At 36.7% G+C, this 23,386-nt stretch overlaps 4 protein-coding genes across 4 annotated transcripts; 3 read left to right on the top strand and 1 right to left on the bottom strand.

Annotated features, from left to right (window-relative positions):
* Window positions 657–4,525, top strand: LOC108662471 (cysteine-rich receptor-like protein kinase 10). The gene is made up of 7 exons (XM_018122895.1): window positions 657–1,507; window positions 1,820–1,954; window positions 2,067–2,188; window positions 3,034–3,244; window positions 3,329–3,566; window positions 3,762–3,912; window positions 3,993–4,525. The coding sequence occupies exons 1-7, from the start codon at window positions 709–711 to the stop codon at window positions 4,323–4,325; spliced, it is 1,989 nt and encodes a 662-aa protein (XP_017978384.1). The 5' UTR covers window positions 657–708; the 3' UTR covers window positions 4,326–4,525.
* On the top strand, window positions 6,218–14,010 carry LOC18597062. Its single transcript, XM_007025884.2, has 14 exons — window positions 6,218–7,055; window positions 7,595–7,732; window positions 7,845–7,966; window positions 8,104–8,314; window positions 8,470–8,707; window positions 9,091–9,241; window positions 9,324–9,654; window positions 11,074–11,898; window positions 12,216–12,356; window positions 12,448–12,569; window positions 12,702–12,912; window positions 13,088–13,325; window positions 13,441–13,591; window positions 13,678–14,010. Exons 1-14 carry the CDS (start codon window positions 6,263–6,265, stop codon window positions 14,008–14,010), a joined length of 4,005 nt encoding a protein of 1,334 aa, XP_007025946.2. The 5' UTR covers window positions 6,218–6,262.
* On the top strand, window positions 15,049–18,714 carry LOC18597060 (putative receptor-like protein kinase At4g00960). Its single transcript, XM_007025881.2, has 7 exons — window positions 15,049–16,449; window positions 16,594–16,737; window positions 16,826–16,947; window positions 17,214–17,424; window positions 17,591–17,828; window positions 17,933–18,083; window positions 18,170–18,714. The coding sequence occupies exons 1-7, from the start codon at window positions 15,621–15,623 to the stop codon at window positions 18,491–18,493; spliced, it is 2,019 nt and encodes a 672-aa protein (XP_007025943.2). The 5' UTR covers window positions 15,049–15,620; the 3' UTR covers window positions 18,494–18,714.
* LOC18597059 (putative receptor-like protein kinase At4g00960) lies at window positions 18,603–21,657 on the bottom strand. Its single transcript, XM_007025880.2, has 7 exons — window positions 20,581–21,657; window positions 20,367–20,492; window positions 20,137–20,252; window positions 19,769–19,979; window positions 19,425–19,659; window positions 19,183–19,327; window positions 18,603–19,099 (listed from the first exon to the last, which is right to left on the bottom strand). The coding sequence occupies exons 1-7, from the start codon at window positions 21,383–21,385 to the stop codon at window positions 18,773–18,775; spliced, it is 1,965 nt and encodes a 654-aa protein (XP_007025942.2). The 5' UTR covers window positions 21,386–21,657; the 3' UTR covers window positions 18,603–18,772.

The raw sequence follows: 23,386 nt of genomic DNA, 5'->3' as shown, positions 1-23,386 counted from the left end.
ATAAAAAATTGTTTTAAAATTTTTAAATTACAGTTATCTTTTATTTTCTTTAAATTTTGGCATTCACTAAATTTGATCTAATCTTAGTTTTTTAAAAAAATTCTAATATTCTACTCTCGTTTAAGTTTTAACATTATCCAAATCAAATATACGAAATTACTAAGAACATTCAAAGAATTGTTTAAGATGTTTACTCGATGTTTAGTTGGGAAGCAAGCATCAAGCATTGATTACATTAAATGCATGCCCAGTAGAAACCTGCATACAACAATTCCAAAAAGCCAAAAAAATAGTCATGTCATGTTCATGACCCCACGAGAAAGGTAACTCTTGTGGCACTCGAGTCAATCATTCGTGCCTGATTTTGGAAGACTTGGTGGCTCTATGTGTTCCTTAACCAGTCCGAAGATGGCAGAGTTTTTGCGTGTCTTCTTCAATCAAATCATGAATGTGTATGGATCTCCTTAATTTCCGCATAAAAATCTAAGTGGCTAGTTGACTGGGTTTCAAGCCCCTTGGTGCCACAGCAACTTCACCAAACTTGGTCCCCCACCCACTCTTAATTTTAATCTTGACCGATATAAATTCTATAGGTTCGAGAATAAGTAATATTGACTCTAACAATTTTTTGAATTTAAATTTAAATTTAAAAATTTAAACTCCACACCATGGATAGTGTTACTAAAACTGGAACATTGATCAGCTGATATGGCTTCTCTCCATAGCTACATAATTTTCATGCTTCTAGTCATATTGCTTAGCTTCAGCAGCGAAGCAGCACCAACTTACAGCTCTTATGCCTGTGATAATTCCACTACTTTCACGCCCAACAGCACCTACCAAGCCAATATCAAGACCCTTTTATCCTCTCTTTCATCAAATATCAGCAGCAGTAAGAATGAGTTTTACAACACAACAGCAGGGCAGGGCCCCAATTTGGTCTACGGTACGTTCCTTTGCCGGGGTGATGTATCAGCTAATCTCTGCCAAGACTGCGTTGCCAGTGCGAGCAACGAGATAGCTCAACGCTGTCTTACGGAAAAAATGGGTGTGATCTGGTACGATGAGTGTACTGTACGGTACTCTGATCAAAACATTTTCTCCATCATTCGTGAAGTACCGGGGATGGATAACAGCAGTTCAGCAAGCATCACGGACAAAGAAAGTTTTGATCAGTTATTGGCAAGCGTAATGAAAATCTTAGCTAACCGAGCTGCGTATGAGGACCAATCGGGCAAAAAGTTTGCAGCTGGTAAAGCGAATTTTACTAGCTCCCAAACACTGTACAGCCTAGTGCAGTGCACCCCGGATTTAACCGATGCACTTTGCTTCAGATGCTTCCAGAGTGCCATTGCTACTCTTCCAACGTGCTGTGATGGGAAACAAGGTGCAAGAGTTTTGCTTCCGAGCTGTAATATCAGATATGAAATGTTTCCTTTCTACCAACTCAATGGCACGGATTCCACAGTGCTGGTTCCTTCACCTCCCTCAACGAACTCAACTAAAGGTCCGATCTTCCTTCTTTTTTGTATTTCAATCCTTCCAAAATTTCTTCTGTTATTTTGGGTGCGCAAAGCAAGTATTTACTTGATTTTTCATTCTTTAAATAGAATAAGTTTAATTTTTTTCATTTTATTTTTCTTGCGCATTCTTAAAACCGACAGATAAATACAGGGGCTTAATTTAGGTGAGGTTCTGAGTAATTTAAGTTGGATCGAAACTTAAAATTCAGAAGAGAAAAGATAGTAATCTTTATAACGAGACTTTCTAGCATGTCAATTAATTATTGTATCTGTATGCCTGATTGTTTGTTGTGCAGAGAAAACCAAAACTTCAACAAAAACTATAATTGCCATTGCTATTCCGGTTGTTGTCTCTGTGGTGCTCTTTGCAGCGGGCTTCTGTCTTCTTACTAGGAATCGAAAGAAGTACGATGCCGTAGAACAAGAAAACGGTAAAGAATAGGAAATTTTTTGCTAACGTAGTCATTCATCTTACATTTTTTGTTTCTTCGACGGAGTGAAAACTAAAGGCTAATACTTGTACAATTTTTCTTTTTTATCTAGCTGCAAAGGATATTGCGACCGAGGAGTCTTTGCAATTTGATTTTTCCACCATTGAAGCTGCCACAAACAAATTCTCTGATGATAATAAGTTGGGTGAAGGTGGATTTGGTCCCGTTTACAAGGTAGAAAATTTCGCTTGTTTTTATATATACCTGATTTTGACTAATTTATTATGTTTTGTTTAAATGTTGTTTTACAAAATGAGAATAAGTACATAACAATTATGCACAGGGAAAGTAGTAAAAGTAATTCAGAACAAGTGAAAAGATTAATGAGTTATTTCCATCTCTAAAATGTTTTAAAGAATCTAATTTGATAGCTTAGATATGGGATAATTAAAAAGTCATTTCTCCTTAATCTTTTTTTGAAGTATACGTATTTTACTTTTTTCTTTCTTTCTTTAGAAAACAGGTGACATACTATTAAATATCACTGAGTTCCACTACTTAAAACTTCCGAGCATTACCTAATTACGTGCTCTTCCCATAAATGGCAATAAGCCACTTTTTCCATAGTAGACATGCTTTTCCCATCTTAAACACAATTCTTCCCAATAGAACGTGTTAACATGACTTCCCATTTTTCCAGTAAGCACTTTCTGCCAACTCTTAAGAAAGCATTCCTACTTGGTGTATATATATAAGAGCTTGACAATGTAGGAAAGGGATTAGAAAATCATGAGATTACTCTCAAATACTCCATCTACTCAACTCTTTTCATAATATTATCTGCAACGCTCCGCTGTTTCCTCCACCTTCTTTGATTCATGTTACTCACCTTGTCACAAGACACTCAAATACTTCAAAGACTGCTTCAATTTTTTTTTTTTCAACTCTGGTGCATCTCACTTGTTACAACATGTTCTCTTCCTTACCAAAAGAATCTTATACAAAAGTAATTAGTTTAGTATGCTGGAATTACTAGATGTTGAGATTCAACAACTTACTAAAATTATTTAAATTACTAGGGCAAACTCCCCGATGGACAAGAAATAGCTGTTAAAAGGCTATCAGTAAGATCTAGCCAAGGTGCGGTAGAATATAAGAATGAGGTTGCATTGGTAGCCAAACTCCAACACCGAAATCTTGTGAGGCTTTTGGGATTTTGCTTGGAAGGAGCAGAAAAATTACTCATTTACGAATTTGTTCCCAACAAGAGCCTTGACTATTTTTTATTTGGTATGGCCTAATCAAACACTATTTTACTTCTAAAATCAAATTGTCTTTTACGTTAACGTAATGTACTATTTTGATGTATCCTAGACCTTGAAAGACGAGGACAATTGAATTGGACAAAACGATACAAGATAATTGGAGGAATAGCTCGAGGGATTCTCTATCTTCATGAGGATTCTCGATTTAGAATTATACATCGTGATCTCAAAACTAGTAACATATTACTCGACGAAAATATGAATTCAAAAATTTCAGATTTTGGATTGGCAAGAATTTTTGGAGTTGATCAATCTGAAGGCAGCACAAGTAGAATCGTTGGAACATAGTAAGTTTTTAAAAATTTTATATATGTGTAGCACTACTTACCTCCTATTAGTAATTAACTTCCATCAAAATTCTTGGACAAAAATGATATCATTTATATAAAATAAGATGAAGGAAAAAAGATTGTAGAAGATTTCTTATGTCTTAATTTTCTAAGGACAATATTGCTATACTAACATTGTTGCATGGCTTGTAGTGGTTATATGCCTCCAGAATATGCAATGCATGGACATTTTTCTGTCAAATCTGATGTGTACAGTTTTGGAGTCATAATTTTGGAGATTATTACTGGGAAGAAAAACAATAATTTCCAATCAACAGATGGAGCTGAGGACCTCTTAAGCTATGTAAGTGATCAGAAAAATTATGTAACGTATTTTAGAAATAAATTGCAAAGTACTAAACAGCATTCCCCAACGTCTTTCAGGCTTGGAAACATTGGAACAACGGAACACCCTTGGAACTGTTAGATCCAAGTCTGAGAAGTTCTTATTCTAGAAATGAAGTCAGCAGATGCATCCATATCGGCCTTTTATGCGTTCAGGAAGATCCAACAGAGCGACCCACGATGGCAGCAATTGTTCTCATGCTTAGCAGCTACTCTATCACGCTGCAAGCACCTCGACCTCCAGTCACTTTCCTCATTCCCACAAGTGAGTCGAAGTTTCCAACAAATGAAGATTGGTCGAATCAATCCACTAGCAAGTCAATTGCATTTTCGGTGAATGAAGCTTCCATTTCCGACATATATCCTCGGTAGTCTTAGAGTTGAGAATAGGAACCAATGAGAACATGAATCATACATGTCCTCATACAAGTATAGGAGTCATGAGCTCTTCTTTCATAAATTCTAATTACCGGGAAATGTATATCATATGGAATTACCAATAAAAGAAAATAACTTCATTAGAAATGTATCATGTGGAACTACCAATGAATGAAAATAACGTCAGCTAGGAAGCGGTTGAGATCAATTTTAATTTGTAAAAGAAGACAATAGTAAAATATAAAAAATATTTTTTAAGTTTACGTTAACATTAAAAGGAAATAAAAATATAATATTAATTAATAAAATAATATTTGAACTGATTTCAAATAAAATTTAGCACCCAGTTAATTTTTTTTTTTAATTTTGACCTGAATTCGTATATCCTGGAGACAACCTCCTAAATATTCATACCTGTTAAATACTTAATTAAAATAAATTTAAAATCAAGTTTTATGTATATTGTTATTGAAAATTAAATTAATAAATTAAAGTTAGTTGAAAAAAATAAATTATAGTTTAAAATCATAATTGTAGCAATTAATAAATTTTATTAAGTGTTACATTAATTATAAAGAAATTAAAAGAAATGTATAAATAAAAAAATTGTAAATGTAAAATTAAAAATCAATATTTCTACTCAAATTTTGATAATTTATATTTTAATATTACTATTTGAACACTATCGAATCATATTCAAATTTATAATAAGTAATATTTTTACTATCTAAATCATAATTAAATTCGATTATAAATTCTTTAATGTTATTTAATCAAATAAAATAACACAAAATTTTAAATTATAAAATCTCTATTTCTTCTACCTCCATTATCCCACTTTCTTTTTAGCTTTAACAATATTGAAATTAAATATTGGACGAAAAAGCTGGGAACATTCAAAGCATGGGCACATTCAAAGCATTGTTTGAAATGTTTAGTCAATGTCTTGTCGAGGTGCAAGCGTCAAGCATTAAATGGTCTAAACGTCACATTAAATGCATTCCTAAGGATTCAACTTATTCCACAAGAGCAACTTTATGAACACCAATGAAAAAAAAGAAAAGAAAAAATAGTCTTGTCATGTTCATGAGCCCACGAGGAAGATAAGCCTTTTAGCACTGGCCCCAGTACGTCGTGCCTGACTTTGGAAGACTTGGGGACTTTGTGTCCACTTTGACCAGTCCGAAGATGGCAGATATTTGCCGCAAAAGGGTCTTGTCTTCTTCAATCAGTTCATGAATGTGTATGCATCTTTTTAATTTTTATAAAAAAATTAAAGATAAAATATTTTACATTTTTAAATTTTAATTAAAATTTTAAATAATTTATTAATTTTTAAAATAAATAATTCATCTTAAAAATATAAACACTTTTAACAAAAAAATATATTTTTTTATTAATTTGAAATATTATTATTATATTTTTAAAAAAATTAAAAAAAAAAACAACAATAGGTGCTCCTCCCTAGTGTTCTTTTATTTTTTTAAATTAATAAAAATTATATAATAATAATTTTTAAAATTAATAAAAAATATAATTATCATATCAATATTATTATATTATCAACTTAATTAAAATTGAATCTATGTATCTAATAAAAAATATTTATTTAAAATTAATAAATTCGTTCAAAATTTTAACTAGAATTTAAGAGAACGAAAGTCTTTTACCAAAAAACCAAAATTGCTCGTTGACTGGGTTTTCAAGCAGAATGGTGCGACAGCTGTCACCAAACTTAGTCACCCATTTCTGCATCCTCTGTAAAAGACTTTAATGCTTATAGGCTGTGTATGTTTGGGCAAACGATTGTAACAGTGGCCATTGAAATTATTTATCCTAATTGATTCGAAATTTTATATTATGAATTGGAATACTATCACGTTAATTTTAGTTAAAATTAAAAAAAAAAATCCCAGACACATTGATCTGATATGGCTTCTCTCAATACCTCCATAATTTTCATGCTTCTATTCACATTGCTTAGCTACAGCAGCGAAGCAGCACCAACATACAGCTCTCATGCCTGTGATAATGCCACTACTTTCACGCCCAACAGCACCTACCAAGCCAATATGAAGACGCTTTTATCCTCTCTTTCTTCAAATACCAGCAGCAGTAAGAACGGATTTTACAACACCACAGCAGGGCAGGACCCCAATTTGGTCTACGGAACTTTTCTTTGCCGGGGAGATGTTTCAGCTAATCTCTGTCAAGACTGCGTCGCCAGTGCGAGCAACGACATAGCTCAACGCTGTCTAACGGAAAAAGTGGGTGTGATTTGGTACGATGAGTGTACTGTGCGGTACTCTGATCAAAACATTTTCTCCATCATTCGTGAGGTACCGGGGGTGGATAAAAGCAGTTCAGCAAGCATCACGAACAAAGATCGTTTTAATCAGTTATTGTCAAACGTAATGACAAGCTTAGAGAACCGAGCTGCGTATGAGGACCAATCGGGCAAAAGATTTGCAGCTGGTGAAGCGAATTTTACTAGCTCCCAAAAACTGTACAGCCTAGTGCAGTGCACCCCGGATTTAACCGATGCACTTTGCTTCAGATGCCTCCAGAGTGCCATTGCTACTATTCCAACATGCTGTGATGGGAAACAAGGTGCAAGAGTTTTGCTTCCAAGCTGTAATATCAGATATGAAATGTTTCCTTTCTACCAACTCAATGGCACCACATCACTGGTTCCTTCACCTTCCTCACCAAACTCAACTAAAGGTCGGTCCTTCTTCATTTTTTTTTTGTGTTTTTTCAATCGATCCAAAATTTCTTCAAATTTTTTGGGTGCGCAAAACAAATAGTTACTTGATTCTTCATTCTTCAAATAGAATAAGTTCAATTTTTACTTATGCATTGTTAGAACCAACAGATAAAATACAGGGGCTTAATTTAGGTGAGGTTCTGGACAATTGCTTTGCTACAGTGCACTTCTGTCCTGAATAATGGTGTAAGGCAACGTAGACAAAAGCCCATTGTGCCCAATATATGAATTCATATATAACTTGATCCATTGTCCCTTAGCTCTTAATCAATTTCTCAGCTAAAGGAAGCCAATTTATTGCCTGAAATTATCAGGCACTTTGAAAACCCTACACCCAAGCCCCAGCACTGATTCAATCCCGAAACCGCTCATCCTAGGTCTATGGTAAAGTTTTAAAGCCTCAATCCTGTAGTAGTCGGGGCAAATATTGTCAATTAAGTACTTAGAAGTGTTTCAAGTAACTGAGGCTGTTCCTGAGGGCATGTTTTGTGTCCAGGAAAAAGAAAGATCTCTTCACCAATTATCATCGCCATTGTTGCTCCAATAGTTATCAGTTTGGTGCTTTTGGCGTTAGCCCTGTTTTTGCTGAGAAGGAGGGCAAGCAAGAAATACGATTCATTACCTGAAGAAAATGGTAAAGACCATTTGCTCTCTTATGTAAACAATCTCCAACTTTCTATATGACTTGCACTATGGTTTTCTGTCAATGACATTTATTTTAATGGAACTATCCTTTGATTATTTAGTTTCAGAAGAAATCACAACTTCAGAATCCTTGAAATTTAATTTGGCCACAATTGAAGCTGCGACGAACAATTTCTCTTCGGATAACAAGATAGGTGAAGGTGGATTTGGCGAGGTCTACAAGGTATAAGCACAATTATATATTACAAAAATTTTCTGTGAAACCTTATCTATTGAATTTGCAAAAACTCGGAAATTCGCAAAATTTAAAGGGAAAATGGGTAAAGTAATCTTAGATTTGGTTTTTACATTTAATGTCAGGGTAAACTATGTAATGGACAAGAAGTAGCCGTAAAGAGGTTATCTAAGAGCTCTATCCAAGGAGCGGAACAATTCAAGAATGAGGTGGTACTGTTAGCGAAGCTACAACACAGAAATCTTGTGAGGCTGCTGGGATTTTGCTTGGATGGACAAGAAAAGCTACTCATTTATGAATATGTGCCAAACAAAAGCCTTGACTACTTTCTATTTGGTACGGTCATCTGGACACAACTTTCTATTCTAATTAGGAAAGGAAAATGTCTGACCATGAAACAGACCTTAATTTTCAATCTGATTTTTGCTTATTTGTTCTGTCTTCTTCATACTTCTAAAGTGACTATGTGATTGATTTTGATGATTGTGCAGACCCTGAAAAACAAGGAAATTTGGACTGGTCAAGACGTTACAAAATTATTGGAGGGATTGCTAGAGGACTTATTTATCTTCATGAAGATTCTCGACTAAGAATCATCCATCGTGATCTCAAAGCTAGCAATGTGTTGTTGGATGAGGATATGAATGCAAAAATTTCAGATTTTGGCACTGCAAGGATTTTTGGTGTGGATCAAACTCAGGCGAACACAAGAAAAATTGTTGGAACATTGTAAGTTAGAATATCCCATGTTTCCCACATCTGAAAAAGAATTTATTGGTAGATAATTTTCCTTTCAACCAAAATATCTATCAGGAACTGGTCACCATAATGCTTTTTCTACAACCAGTATACTGATAAGGAACTGAGACTAAGATGAAGATGTTTGATCTTGCTACCTTCACCACCCTCTTTAACTTTACCTATCTATTCTGTCTTACGCTTCTGACTTGCAGTGGAAACCAGGGGAAACACAATTCATAGCTGGACTGGTTTTGCATGAAAGATCATCTTATGATGGAGCGTTAATTTGATTTCAGCAGCAGATATTGCAACATGAAATTCATTGTTCATTTTGTTACTTAAATTGCTTAATTTATCTTGCTTGTTTGTAGTGGCTATATGTCTCCAGAGTATGCAATGCATGGAAAGTTCTCTATGAAGTCAGATGTTTTTAGCTTTGGGGTCTTAATACTAGAAATTATAAGCGGCAGAAAGAATAGTTCGTTTTATCAATCAGATGGTGCTGACAACCTCCTAAGCTATGTAAGTACATTTGTCTGTTCATCAACCTTTCTTTCGTTATATCAAAGCCTTAAATGTGACATTTCTTAACAAATTGCTGCAGTCTTGGAAGCATTGGACAAATGGAACTCCCTTGGAATTGTTGGATTCCAATTTAAGAGCAAACTGTTCAAGAAATGAAGTTGTTAGATGTATCCACATAGGCCTGTTATGTGTTCAGGAAGATCCAGCAAATAGGCCTACAATGACAAGAGTAGGTCTTATGCTTGACAGTTACTCTGTTTCTTTACCGTTACCTCAGAAACCAGCATTTTTCCTTCGTTCCAGAAATGAGTTGAGTCCACAAGGAAAGGGGCTGAAATCATCTGATCAATCTTCTAGTAAATCAACCACACTGTCTATCAATGAAGTGTCGGTTACTGAATTAGAGCCTCGATAGAGGAAACCAGGGTTGTACAAAATATGTACTATTGGCTCGTAAGTTAAATGGAACATGAGTACAGTTACAAAAACCCTTCAACAATCATTTTGAGTTGCAGTTCAATTATGCAACATCAACCTTAAGCCGAATACTAGGTTTATGTTGTCTTACAGGGAGAACAGACGGGCTGCCAAGCATGAAATCAACAAAGGCACGTTTACTCTATTTGCAACATTTTTTGAATCATGGCGGCCTGTAGTGACCTGGGCTTCTAGGGCTGCTGGATCCATAGATGTCTATTAACAACTTAAATTTATTTCATGTAACATTGGAAGTGTGGGACAGCATTGGAATTGCTGGACCCTATTCTGAGCCTGTGGGCTGCTTACTCTAGAAATGATGTCATTAGCTGCATCCAAATTGGTTTTGATTGGGACTGAGAAAAGCCATTAGACCACAGCGGAAACCTTGCAGCTTCACCCTTGTTGCCTCATTCCCTTTTAATTACCAATTAGCAACCTTTATTACCTAAACCGATAGCATCAATGCCAGGGCCAGGCAGGCAACAGCTTGGAGAATCCAAACTTCTTTATCAGATTCGTTAAGATCTTGACAGCGGAAATTCTTGAGATTCAACAGACTCAATCTATCAGTTTGGCCAATCCTATTTGGTGGCCCATTTCCTCTCTGTTTTCCTAAATGTTTCCCTTTAAAAAAAATAGGGGAGCAACTATATCTTAGAAAATTTTGCCAAATTTATATGAGTAAAGCCGACTACCCAACATTGGGGATGGCCCGGGCTGAGATTCCATGGCATTGGGCCTTTGTCTTCTAATAAATAGAATTGTAATTATTGAAGAAATATCATATATTCAAATAAAAATATAAAACCTCATTCTTCACCTTACTTATTTGATTAGTTATTATTATATTTTATATATTGACGGTAACAATTTTAAAATATTTAAGAGATTCACATAATTAACACGTATTTAGATTTAATAATTATATTAATTTAACAAATTATATTCCTAACAATTATTTAAAACCATTAATGAAGTTTAATAATTTTGCCGTTGACATGAAAGATAATTTTTCAAATTCAAGTTAGCTTTAATCTCTTTTATATGTAAAGTAATGTTAGGTAGACATGATGTGGTCATGATAGTTGGTGGCTGGCTATATTTTATGGCTACATCTCATCATGTTCAACACCTCAAACCTTTAATAATTCCAAATTGCTTTGATTTCTAACATAAATTTTCCACAACGTAAGGCTATCCCAATCTCTTTGACTGTACTTTGCTTGTTGACACACCTCCATATATATTATATCCGAACCTTAATTTAATACTTCAGTGAAAGGAGAAAAAGGAAATAGAATGTCAAACAAGATAGCTGAATCACCCCTCCCAATGCTAGAAGTAAGAAGAGGAGATTGGATCAGGCTTGATGCCTTCCTTCAAGCTTTCCTTTGTGCTTGTGTTTCTCTCCATCTTTTGCCCCACAGCTGAAGCCGAGCCAACTTTCTTGTACCATATCTGTTATGACAATGGCACAAGCTTGGCAAGAAACAGCATCTATGAAACCAATCTCAATCTCCTCCTCTCTTCTCTCTCCTCCAACGCCAACCGCAGCGATGGATTCTACAACGCCTCGGTGGGGCAGCAGGCCCCTGACAAGATCTACGGTCTCTTTCTTTGTCGAGGTGATGTTACCTCAGATATTTGCCAAAACTGCGTCACCGCTGCGGCCCAAAATGCCACTCGTCTTTGTTCTTTCGTAAGAAGTTCTGTGATTTGGTACGACAAGTGCATGCTGCGTTACTCGAATGCATCTTTCTTTTCCACCATGGACAACAGGCCTAGCGTGGTCATATGGAATAACAAGACTGTCACGGAAGAAGAAGACTTCATCGACGTAGTGGCATCGCTGGTGAAAGACGTGGCAAGCAAGGCAGCAGACGCTCCGATGGGTGCCAAAAAGTTTGCAACGAAAGAGGCAAATCTTAATGGGTCTCAAACGCTGTACAGCCTTGCACAGTGCACGCCAGATCTTTCCGATGTCGATTGCGACTTGTGCCTTCAGAGTGCACTTACGGAGTTCTCAGATTGTTGTCGTGAAAAACAGGAAGCAACCCAAGCTAGTTCATTGATGCCTAGCTGCAATGTTCAATATGGATTATCCCCATTGTATAACGAAACTGCAGGGGAAGCGCCGGGGTCTGAGCCATCCCCTCTACGGCCAAAAAATTCAGGTTTGGTCAGTGACTTTTATTCGGCTACTAAAATAAAAGCCTTATTCTTTATAAAAGGCCGTCAAAAATAGAAGCGTGCTCATCCATGTTCTAGTTTTTAGGAGGGATTGCCCTGTTCCTTCAAGACTCTGTTCTTTTCCCCATACCCTGTTCCTTGATGAACTCCTTTTTGTCTCTGATTCCCCGCTAGGACACCTAATTATGCTTTGGGTTAGAGAACAGTCTTTCCATGTTATAGAGGAGGTTTATCATTTTGCTAAAATATGCTTCCTTTCTCATGCAACACAAAGCCAAAGCTCACTGCCATATTTATGCAGGCAAAAGGAAGATCTCGTCACAGAGACTTATTTACATTATTGTTCCAACGGTTGGTTTCTTGGTGGCCTTCTCCACTTTTTGTTGCTACATTCTAAGAAGGAAAGCAAGGAAGAAATTATATGCGCTAAAGGACCAAAATGGTACAGTGCAACAGTCTTAGATGTTAGCATAGTTTATACTTCATACACTGTAATTAATGTCATTTCACTTGCCTGCTTGGCATAATGTTAGATAAAAGCAAAGCTAGAACCAAGCAATCTTTGCAATTTGATCTGAGTACAATTGAAGCAGCTACAAACAACTTCTCTGATGCTAACAAGATTGGTATGGGTGGATTTGGCAGTGTGTATAAGGTAGAATTTATTAGCATCACTGTAGCTTTGTCTAGTTTGTTGGTTTTGCAGGAGTACAGTTTGGACTGTTATGAAGCTTTAGAAGTTGATCAATGAAAAGATTCATCTCAAATGCCTATGTTGTTCAATCAGGGTGTACTTGCAAATGGTCAAGAAATAGCAGTGAAGAGGCTATCAAAAAGTTCTAAACAAGGTGCAGAACAATTCAAGAATGAGGTTGTATTGGTGGCCAAACTTCAGCACCGGAATCTCGTGAGGCTGTTAGGATTTTGTGCAGAAGGAGAAGAGAGGATGCTCCTCTATGAATTTGTGCCCAACAAAAGCCTGGACTACTTCCTATTTGGTCAGCCCTCTTCAACATTCGCTTTCACCAAAAAAATACACATACATGTTCTGGATTGAATTGATTTTTTCTATGGCCATACCCATTGTTTTTCTATATTACAGAAAAGGGTTTTCTGTTTTAATCTCCTTTACTGTATAGTTCCTTAGATTTGAGGTGATAATCATGAGTGCAGATCCTGAAAAGCAAAAACAATTGGATTGGTCAAGACGTCTCAAGATAATCAAAGGAATTGCTCGGGGGCTTTTGTATCTTCATACAGATTCAAGGCTCAAGATTGTGCATCGTGATCTCAAACCTAGTAATATCTTGTTGGATGAGGATATGAATCCCAAAATATCAGATTTTGGCATGGCAAGAATTGTTGAAGAAAATCAAAACCTTGAACAAACCAAGAAGATTGTTGGTACATAGTAAGTTTTCCAGGCCATAATCTTTATTACTATCCCACGAAATATGAACTATGTTTAGCTAGCCTTAATTGACTAATTAGATTAGTGACGAAATGCTAACTGTACCACATTTTAGTGGTTACATATCTCCAGAATACGCACTGCATGGACTATTCTCTTTCAAATCCGATGTGTATAGCTTCGGCGTCTTGACACTGGAAATCGTACATGGCAAAACAAACACTAGTTTCTTTAACTCTGAACGTGCGGAGAACCTTCTCAGCCATGTAAGTTGGAGATGAAGTTTCTTTCGATAATGCTCATGTTATCTCTTCTTAAGACGGTAGAATTAACATAGTTTTGATCGTTACAGGCTTGGAGGTGGTGGAAGCAGAGGACGCCGCTGGAGATGATGGATCCAACCTTAAGAGATTCTTACGTGAGTGATGAAGTAATTAGGTGCATTCAGGTTGGCTTGCTATGTGTCCAACAAAATCCAAATGCAAGGCCAATGATGGCAAAGATTGTTTCCATGCTTAGCAGCTCCGCCGTTTCTGTACCACCACCACAACAACCAGCATTCTTTTTTGGTCCCCAGACAGCAGGAAGCACCTCGATTGTGGAGCTGGGGTTTGATCAACCAACAAGCAAGTCAAAATGCTCATCAATAAACGAAGCATCCATCACCGAATTTTACCCTCGATAACAAGTTGGAACAAACTATTTCTTCCATTAACTCTATGTAAGAGTTATATAAATAAGAATACATAAACACGATCACAACAGAGGCTCTGTTTAGACGATAGCACTTGGCAACATTTCTAAGTCATAGCCCAAGTCAGGCCCAAAGTGAGATGGGCTTGTGGGCCTGATGAGCTGACCAACTACCACCCAGAGATGTCTATTAAAAAAATTAAATTCGTTTTTTTGTCTTGTTTTTGTTTTAATGATTCTAGAATCCTTCATCTCTTAATCCCAATCTCGTCAAAAAGTAAAGTTGTGAATGATTTCAATATTTATGCAATCTTTATCTTCAATGGATAGAAATTGCTGGCAGTATCATAAATCGGTCAAATATAAATTAAAATATAAAATTTTTCAACATTCGTCATTTGAAATCTTTAAGTTTTTTTTTTTTTATCTATAAAAGTAGGATTCAAATTGCATTTTTATAGGTCATGATATCCTTAAGGTGAATGAACCATTGGAGTCAAAAGTTAGGCTTACGTTGAATCAATAATATTGCCAAACAAATCAATAAAAAAATCATTACTTGAGAAAATTTATCCTCTGGCTTGTTATGACCCGGGGTACGTCGGAAATAACATTTTAATAAAACTCCCATCTCTGTCAATCCTTGCCTCTTGACCAGACGAAACATCTAGTTACCATAATTAATTAGTGTTTAGTATGGAAAATATGACTATAAAGTATAGAACACTTTCTATTGGTAAGCGTAGAAGGGAAGAATATAGCTCAAGAAAATCTTTGGCTTATGAAATATATTGGCCACATCTTATGGGTCAGTGGAGGTCCATTCCAGCATTTGTAATGTGTTTGAACTAATAAAAGAAGGCGGCGAATGTTGTAATATTAGTTTGGATATCTTTCTATTAGTTATCTGTAAACTTCATCGTACACACAACTGTTTGTGTTAACCCCGCTGGGCCTTCCGTGCTTGTTACTTTGTGTGGAAATCTCTGTTCATCACCTGATCGATAAGAGGGAAGAATAACTTTATCCGAAGACAAGTTTAGAGCTAATTAGACAGACCAAAGAACCTAATGGAAGGGACAGTTAAACATCGATAAGACTATAAACAAGATTACAATCGCAAACGCATCTAGTTAACTTTGAACCTGGAGGAGCATAAAGCATTGGAATTTTAAGGAGCTGACAGCCCTAACTTATGTACCTGCGCGCCTTGAAGAGATACGGAAATCAACTCGACTTATTTTGCTCCTCTCGCTTTAATTATCCACCCAGACTTCAGTACTGGTTGGCGGACTTGTCACCGCTTGTATTGTTTGAAAATGAAAAACAAAAGAAAAGAAAAAAAATAATAAAGCTCAAAGACTTCTGCAATGAATGGCGTCAACTGGCCCCTTGTTTACTTCGAAATTGATGGTCGCTACATCTTCTGAACCAAAATTTTTTCTGTTGAAGGGAAGTTAGGTTTCTCTACATATCCCAACAACCCTGGTGGCTTCCTTACTCTCCCTGATCATCGCCTGAGCGTCATGTGGAAACCTCGCAAGGGAGAAAAAGAACTAGAATCACACAAGAGAATTGCTTGTTTTTAAAAACCCTTTCCTGATGATACCAAAATCAGAGGAAAAGCTGATTATCACCATGCTTTCCTTTAACATCTCCAAGACCTTTGTGATTTACTTCTTGCTAAGCTTGCTTAAGCTCATCCTCACCTGTCAAGGCGCGCCTATTTTCTTATATCATGACTGTACAAATACAACTAGTTTCAGTACTAATGGTACTTTTCAGCGAAATCTCAATCTCCTTCTCTCATCTCTTTCCTCTAATTCAACCCGTGACAACAGATTCTACAACCTCACAGTTGGCAGTGACCCTGAAAACATTGTTTATGGCCTCTTTGTTTGCCGTGGTGATGCCACCGACGACCTCTGTCGAGACTGTGTCGAGACGGCTACCAAGGACATAGTTCAACGTTGCCCCACGGACAAATCAGCCATAATTACCTACGAGGAATGCATGTTACGTTACTCGAATCAGAATTTCTTCGGCAAATTGGAACTAAAACCTGCTTTGCAACTGGTGAACAGCTTAAATATTTCGCAACAAGAGCAATTCCTTGAAGCGCTAGAAAGGACGACTCGTAGTGTAACCGCAAAGATTGCAAATGATAGATTTGGTAGAAGGTTTGCTACTGTAGAATCACCCTTCACGAGTAAACAAAAGATATACGCACTTGGGCAATGCACGCAGGACTTATCTGTGGCAGATTGTAATAAATGTCTTGAAGCAGCATTTGCTTATTTTATTCCTGGTTGTTGCGGGGTAAGGGAGGGGGGCAGAGTTATATTTCCAAGCTGTAACTTTAGGTATGAATTGTACCCATTTTACAGTGTGGCAGAGTCGCCTACCTCGAGTGCAGGACCGGGCTCCAAAGGTAAAGTTGATAGCAATATGTTTAATCAGTGACGTACTATCACATTTCTTTACCCTCCTCAGCCTCAACACCTAGCAACAAGGGCCCATGCCCCCCGAACCATCTTTATACTTTAAAGGGTTTGTTTTACGGTGTGTTACGCAGGGAAAAGGAACCTATCACCAGGGAAGATAATCGGCATTGCTGCTGCGACTGTGTCTGTGGCCTTTGTTGTGCTTTTAATCGCGGCGTTCTGCTGCCTAACCCGGAAAAGAAAAAAGAATCAACATGCCATGGAAGAACAAACAGGTACATCACCAGAGAAAGAAAAAGCAGAAAAATATGTTCGACATTTTTCAATCTTAACAACAGATTAATACTCTGTTTTGTTGCTCAGCTGCAAATGATATTACAACTGTAGAGTCCTTGCAATTTGATTTGGGGACAATTGCAGCCGCCACAAACAAATTCTCTCATGTTAACAAGCTAGGTGAAGGTGGATTTGGTCAGGTTTACAAGGTAGGAAATTAGTAATTAATACCAAGTTTTCATGCACCATCCATATCTGTTTGCCTGTAGGATTAGGAACAATCAATTTAGCCAATTACCACTCTGCTTAGGGGTAGCCAATCCCAGGTCCAACTCCAACCCACATTTTCCCTCTCCCCCCAAACTCCCCATGATATGAAGTGAATTAACAATTCAAATTCTTTGAGTAATTAGATTTTCAAGGAGTAGAGATTTTTAAGACTTAATAACTCATTGAAAATTTTTAAAATTATCAGGGCGTCCTTCGTAATGGACAAGAAATTGCTGTGAAGAGGCTATCAGGAAGATCTGGGCAAGGTGACAAGCAGTTTAAGAATGAGGTTGCAGTAGTAGCCAAGCTTCAGCATAGAAATCTTGTTAGGCTCTTGGGGTTTTGCTTGGAAAGAGGGGAAAGGTTGCTCATTTTTGAATTTGTGCCCAACAAGAGCCTTGACTGTCTCCTTTTTGGTAATGGCACATATAAACTTTTCTTCTTTCTGTGCTGTCTTATCTATTAGGAATTCGTAAGATTTTACTCCATTAAAAGCAGAAATAGAATGCATTCTGCAATTCACTTGTAATTGATCAAATAGTTTGATAATTAACTGGAGTTTATGATTCTGATGTATGCTAGGTACCCAAAACCGAGGAGAATTGGATTGGCCAACTCGCTACAATATTATTAAAGGAATAGCTAGAGGGATGCTTTATCTCCATGAAGATTCTCAACCCAGAATCATACATCGTGATCTTAAAGTGAGTAATGTATTATTAGACAGAGAGATGAATCCAAAAATTTCTGATTTTGGCATGGCAAGAATTTTCGGAGTTGATGAACAACAAGGCAGCACTAGTAGAATAGTTGGGACATAGTAAGTTATGAAATCTTTTCTATGCATTTGCATCTGCATCTGCATATTTATTATGTCTTTTTTTGTTTTCCTAAATCTATTGTATTAACATTGTTAGCTTGTAGTGGTTATATGTCTCCAGAATACGCGATGCATGGACAATTTTCAGTGAAATCCGATGTGTATAGCTTCGGAGTGTCCGTTCTTGAGATTATCAGTGGCAAGAAGAACAACAGTTTTCATCAAGTAGATGGCTTTGAGGACCTGTTAAGCTATGTGAGTAAAAATGGAAAATCACTCAAATTTGATTTCGGAAAAATGAATTGCAAATTAAAATTGTGAACATGTACGAGTTATTGCAGAGCTGGAAGCTGTGGAGTGACGGAGCAGCCTTGGAATTGTTGGATCCATTGTTGAGAGAATCTTATTCGGAAGATGAAGTTATCAGATGTATGCAGATTGGCTTGTTATGCGTTCAAGAAGATCCTGCTAAGAGACCCACCATGACTACAATCGCACTTATGCTTAACAGTCAAATTCTTACCTTAGAGGCACCTCAGCGGCCAGCGTCTTTCTTTCGCTATAAAGACGAAACCAGTATTCCCACAAACGAGGGTCAATCTCCCCTCCTCTCAATGCCATCGTCTATAAATGAAACCTCTATTTCTGAAACATACCCAAGGTAGCTTTTACCTTCCTTTTTTTTCTATGCATGTGAATTATGAAGTTAAGCTTATTGGAGTCGGAATGTTATACGGAAAAGTCTGCTTTGTTAGTATCTCTTTTCTCAATCAATAGTGGAAAAGGCTTGATTTTGCAGAAACCAAGATTTGAGATTGAAATCTCTGTAACGATCGAAGTTCATCAACAATTTTTTTATGTACAGAAAAGAAATCCTTGATTGAAAGTGAAAGAGATATTGGTGGGGATAGACCTAATTCAGATATATCCTCCATGCTTATGTTTCATCTAGGATCTAGTGTAGTAATCGAAACCTCATTTCTACTGCATTGATCTGAATTATGATCTGTTGTTGATGATGATGATGCCTCTGACTGCACGGTAGAGGCAGAGAGCATAAAGGCAGGTGTGGAGGGCATAGGAATTGACATAGAACTATCACTGAGCATCAGAACAGCAGAGTTCATGGTTGGCCTACTAGCATAATTTTCTTGAACACAAAGCAATCCGATATGGATGCATCTTGTCATTTCACTTCTTGAACCAGAACCAGCCCTCAAAAAAGGTTCCACTAGATTTAAAGCTCTACCTTCTCTCCAGTTCCTCCAAGCCTGCAAATTTTTCAACAATTGAGGAGTGAGCAGCAACATATACACAAGGGAAATGAAATTGTACTTAGTCTTTTTGCACTTACATAGGTTAGAAGATCCACACCATCCTTACGAAAATTACTGATTTTGTCACCACAAATGATTTCTAGAATCAACACACCAAAGCTATAAACATCAGACTTGAGTGAAAATTTTCCATGCTTTACGTATTCCGGAGCCATATATCCACTAGATGCAATAAACAGAGAAAATTAATGAATACAAATGAAATGAACTCTGGTCAATGAATGCTAAATTGCCTATTCCAAGGTAGTCATGTGCTTACAAAGTTCCTGCTATTCTTCTTGTCCTGTCTCTAGTTTGATCCGCTGCAAACAATCTTGCCATTCCAAAATCAGAAATTTTAGGATTCATATCTGCATCTAACAGAATATTTGCAGCCTTCAGGTCACGATGAATGATTCGATACCGAGAATCTTCATGAAGGTAAAGTAATCCTCGAGCTATTCCTGCTATGATTTTGAATCTTTTGTCCCAATCTAATCGTGGTTTGACCGGATCTGCAAATTCATGAAGATTAGAGGTTTGTTATTTTTATTCTTCATGGTCTAGGCTTAAAAAAAATAGATCGGAATTTAATTCTTGAACTGATGCGAATTGCAGAAGTACCGAATAGGAAGTGGTCCAGGCTTGAGTTTGGCATAAACTCAAATATAAGAAGCCTTTCTTTTCTTTCCAAGCAAAAGCCTTGGAGCCTAACCAAATTCCTGTGCTGAAGCCCTGCCATTAACAGAACTTCATTTTTAAATTCCATTTTTCCTTGTCCAGATTCATAATGTAGCCTCTTTACTGCTATCTCTCGTCCGTCCTGAAGCCTACCCTGAAATCATTTTAACCAAAATGAAAAATAATAAGATGAAAAGATCAGAAATATCAAACGCAACCCAATGTTTTTCTAAATTGAAAAAGATGATTGAGGAAACTACAAATTGAAGGTTTCAATTCCCTGCCTCATCAATCTCCGATTGGCTACGTACCTTATAAACAGCACCAAATCCACCTTGTCCGAGCATGTTATTCTCGGAGAAATTGTCTGTTGCCTCTCTTACCGCTTTGAAGTGAAATTGTAATGATTCCAAGCCGTCATCATCGCCTGTGGTTTGACAAAAACGTTAATTAATACATGAAAAACAAAAGAACAAGCAATTGCAAAGATTTGTGGACCAAAGCTAGATATGTGAAGTACTGAGAATGAACTATGACTTACTTGTCATCTCTTTCTTTGACTTTCTCCTCTTTTGTAGACGAACGCAAATGAGGACGACTGTTGCGATGAAAATAATGATTGGAACAACGATAATCACAATAGTTCGAGATTGATCACCTCCATTGTCTACTTGAGCAAGATATGTGTTCAGTAAAATCGAGAGAAAATGCAGGAGAAAGCGATTTCGTCTAGGGGCCATGCTACTAGTGCTTACCTTTTATTGTTGCTGTTGTATTCTTAGTTGAATCTGGAGGAGACTTACCAGGTGGAGGGGAAAGAGATATGCGCACAGTGTCAGTGGTAGGTGCAAAGAAGGTATACAAATCCCAACGCATACGGCAGCTCGGTGTCTCAACATAACCTCCTTGATAAGTGCGGCAACATGCTGTATACCGGCGGACCAATGTCCTCAGACAAGTTAAGCAATCACTCTGCGACAAATCTGGAGTGCACTGCATTAGTGCCTGTATCTCATCAGCCACCCCAGTTGCATATTTGAGCCTTGAAGAGCCCATGGAAGCTTTTGTAGCGACGGCTTCCATTAATTCACCCCAAACCTGAAAAAATTGTGTTAAATTCGATGCGGCGTCATTGATGTCATTCGGGTTAATTGCCTCTTGTATCGGATCTAGTGCCAGAACCCCAAAAAAGGATTGGTTTGAATAGCGCACTAAGCATGGAATATCACCGTCCCATGAGAATCCTTCCTTCTGGTTTGTACAGTTTGTTATCAGTTGTTGGGCTGTAAAATTGACATAGGTAAGACAATCTTCTGCAGATAAGTCCCCTCTGCAAAGTGCTTGAGCGTAAACTTTATTGGGTTCTTGGCCAATGGTGGCATTGAAGAAACCAACATTTTCCGAGACATTAGTTGGGAGAGAAGTGAGGATGAGATCACGGTTTCTACCGAATGTACTATTAGTGGTGAAGTTGCCGGTTTCAAGGCAAGTTTGGGCAGTGGTAAGCCCAATGCCTGAAACAATAAGACACAGAACAAAAACCAGGTTCTTGACATACATTGCGCGAGTCTACGCTTGATTGTTTCGATCAAGCATCACAAGGCTGGACAGATTGGGAAGCCGATAGAACAAAACTGTGGGAGTAGATCATGAGAGTTTTCTGCTATCTCTCTACTACAATGAAAAGACAGCGTTCTCCTTTATTAGACTTTCTTTGAAAACTCCCAACATGACTCCATAATTGGCTGATCAAATGTCACTAGGATAATCAAATCTCAAACCCTACCATGTGAAAACCAATGCTTAACCCTTAGTCCGGTTGACAATGCCTATTCAAAATGAAGAAGAGCTAAGAGCGTTGCTACACGTTTCAATGTGTTTATCCTAGCAGCCTTTTGCTTTTGGGTCACTGTCTTGACTCGTCAAAAGTCATCTCACTAAGCTTGTCATGGCCTCACCCTCATGGGAGCTTTGCCCCGAAAAGGAAAGAGAATATGAGGAAACAACTTGTTATATATTCGTGGGAAAACGTTTCCAATTCGAACGTAGGATTCTCCTCTCTGGTCAAACTAATCCTCCTTGTCGTCGCTACGCATTCTTTTACTATTCTTTTTGCTTTAACAAAAGAAAAAGTATACCCCTTTTGCACTTCACTTTCTTTGCTTGGTTTCTGCTCTCACCCTACTATTCCTATTTAATTTCTAAAATAAACAAAATGAATAGGATATTATCAAGGTACTAAACAATTACCTTGGCAGGTTTGGGATATATAAATAATAATATAACAATGAAGAGAAAGCTGAGACATATTAGTGCTGCTTAAAAGCAAGTTGAAAGCCATCGCAATAGATTCCTTTTAGAAGTAAGAAACATTATCATTGGCTGCCATGGTTGAATAAATCAAAGAAAAGCAATAATGGGTTTGTTTCCATGCATATTATATTTAATTAATATATATAAAAAAATAGATTGTCTTCGACTTGACATACTATACTGACAAGTAGGCTGATCACGAGTGCAAGATTGCCAATTTTCCAAATATTCTCTCTGCTAAGTCCGCCTATAAATTTTTATTTTTTTCTTGAATTTTCACAAGAGATTAGATAGAAATTTAACCGTAATTTTAAAAAGGTATAATGAAATCCTCAAAGCCCTAAAATGTATAATTTATCATAGTATCTTCTTTTCCTATTTGATAGACTTTTAACATATTTAAGTAATTAATACCACATGTACTAGAAAACATAAATTTAATGCCATATTATTAATTCAATCTAACTCTCCACTTTTTCTTTTTGCTTTTTGTGATGAAACTACCATTTCCTATTTTATATGTATCTTTACTAAGAATATAAAAGATTCTCTTCATTATTATTACTAAGTGTATATTTCTTAGTTCCCAACCGCTACCAACCCAATATTGAAATCAACTTTCTTTGCCTAAGAGTAACATATTTCACGTGGATAATTCTTTTTCTTTATATAAACGTGGATAATTCTTTGACTATATAAGAAGTATTACTTATAAAATACTTGAGTGGCTACTACTTGCCAATGACCTTTTTTCCAAAAATTAATATTTAATAGCCATCAATTGTTAAGAAAGCCAAGACAAGATTGCTAAAACTTAGGCTGGAAATTAAGGCGTTATGGTTATTTTTATTTAATCATGATTTGTTTTTTAAGGAAGAGTGTACGCAAAGGGGCAATGACTGAAACAGACAGTTGAGAAATTAAGCAAAGCTTACAAGGTCTTTTGCATGGATTAAGCACACATCGGATAACAACAATGGAATAAAATTTGATAATTAAATTTTTTTTCTCAAACCAAAATGAATCACAAAAAATCTAAAGAGCCATTTTAACTGCATACAGATCAGTAAAATTTAGAATCAAGCACTCTAACCGGTCCAGAGAAAATAAAAAAAAAAATTATCTTTAGAGTTTTAAAAAGGATTTGACTTACCTTTAACAGAACCATCCTCGTTAAACTTGAGGAAATCAGAACATGACACCTAGGCCTAATGGGTTTAATGTAAACTTCTTCAGAAGTTAGTGGAA

Source organism: Theobroma cacao, chromosome 6, assembly GCF_000208745.1.
Source record: "Theobroma cacao cultivar B97-61/B2 chromosome 6, Criollo_cocoa_genome_V2, whole genome shotgun sequence".
NCBI lineage: Eukaryota > Viridiplantae > Streptophyta > Magnoliopsida > Malvales > Malvaceae > Theobroma > Theobroma cacao.
This window is presented reverse-complemented; position numbering and strand designations above follow the sequence as displayed.

Coding starts and splice junctions, on each gene's coding strand:
- LOC18597059 (XM_007025880.2), bottom strand. CDS start 21,385: ATGTATGTCAAGAACCTGGTTTTTGTTCTGTGTCTTATTGTTTCAGGC. Junction 20,493..20,580: donor TACAACAGCAACAATAAAAG/GTAAGCACTAGT, acceptor TTGCTCAAGTAG/ACAATGGAGGTGATCAATCT. Junction 19,980..20,136: donor GATTTGGTGCTGTTTATAAG/GTACGTAGCCAA, acceptor AAATGATTTCAG/GGTAGGCTTCAGGACGGACG.
- LOC108662471 (XM_018122895.1), top strand. CDS start 709: ATGGCTTCTCTCCATAGCTACATAATTTTCATGCTTCTAGTCATATTG. Junction 1,508..1,819: donor CTCAACGAACTCAACTAAAG/GTCCGATCTTCC, acceptor TTTGTTGTGCAG/AGAAAACCAAAACTTCAACA. Junction 3,567..3,761: donor AGTAGAATCGTTGGAACATA/GTAAGTTTTTAA, acceptor CATGGCTTGTAG/TGGTTATATGCCTCCAGAAT.
- LOC18597060 (XM_007025881.2), top strand. CDS start 15,621: ATGATACCAAAATCAGAGGAAAAGCTGATTATCACCATGCTTTCCTTT. Junction 17,425..17,590: donor CCTTGACTGTCTCCTTTTTG/GTAATGGCACAT, acceptor GATGTATGCTAG/GTACCCAAAACCGAGGAGAA. Junction 17,829..17,932: donor AGTAGAATAGTTGGGACATA/GTAAGTTATGAA, acceptor GTTAGCTTGTAG/TGGTTATATGTCTCCAGAAT.
- LOC18597062 (XM_007025884.2), top strand. CDS start 6,263: ATGGCTTCTCTCAATACCTCCATAATTTTCATGCTTCTATTCACATTG. Junction 9,242..9,323: donor CTGACAACCTCCTAAGCTAT/GTAAGTACATTT, acceptor AAATTGCTGCAG/TCTTGGAAGCATTGGACAAA. Junction 13,326..13,440: donor AAGAAGATTGTTGGTACATA/GTAAGTTTTCCA, acceptor ACCACATTTTAG/TGGTTACATATCTCCAGAAT.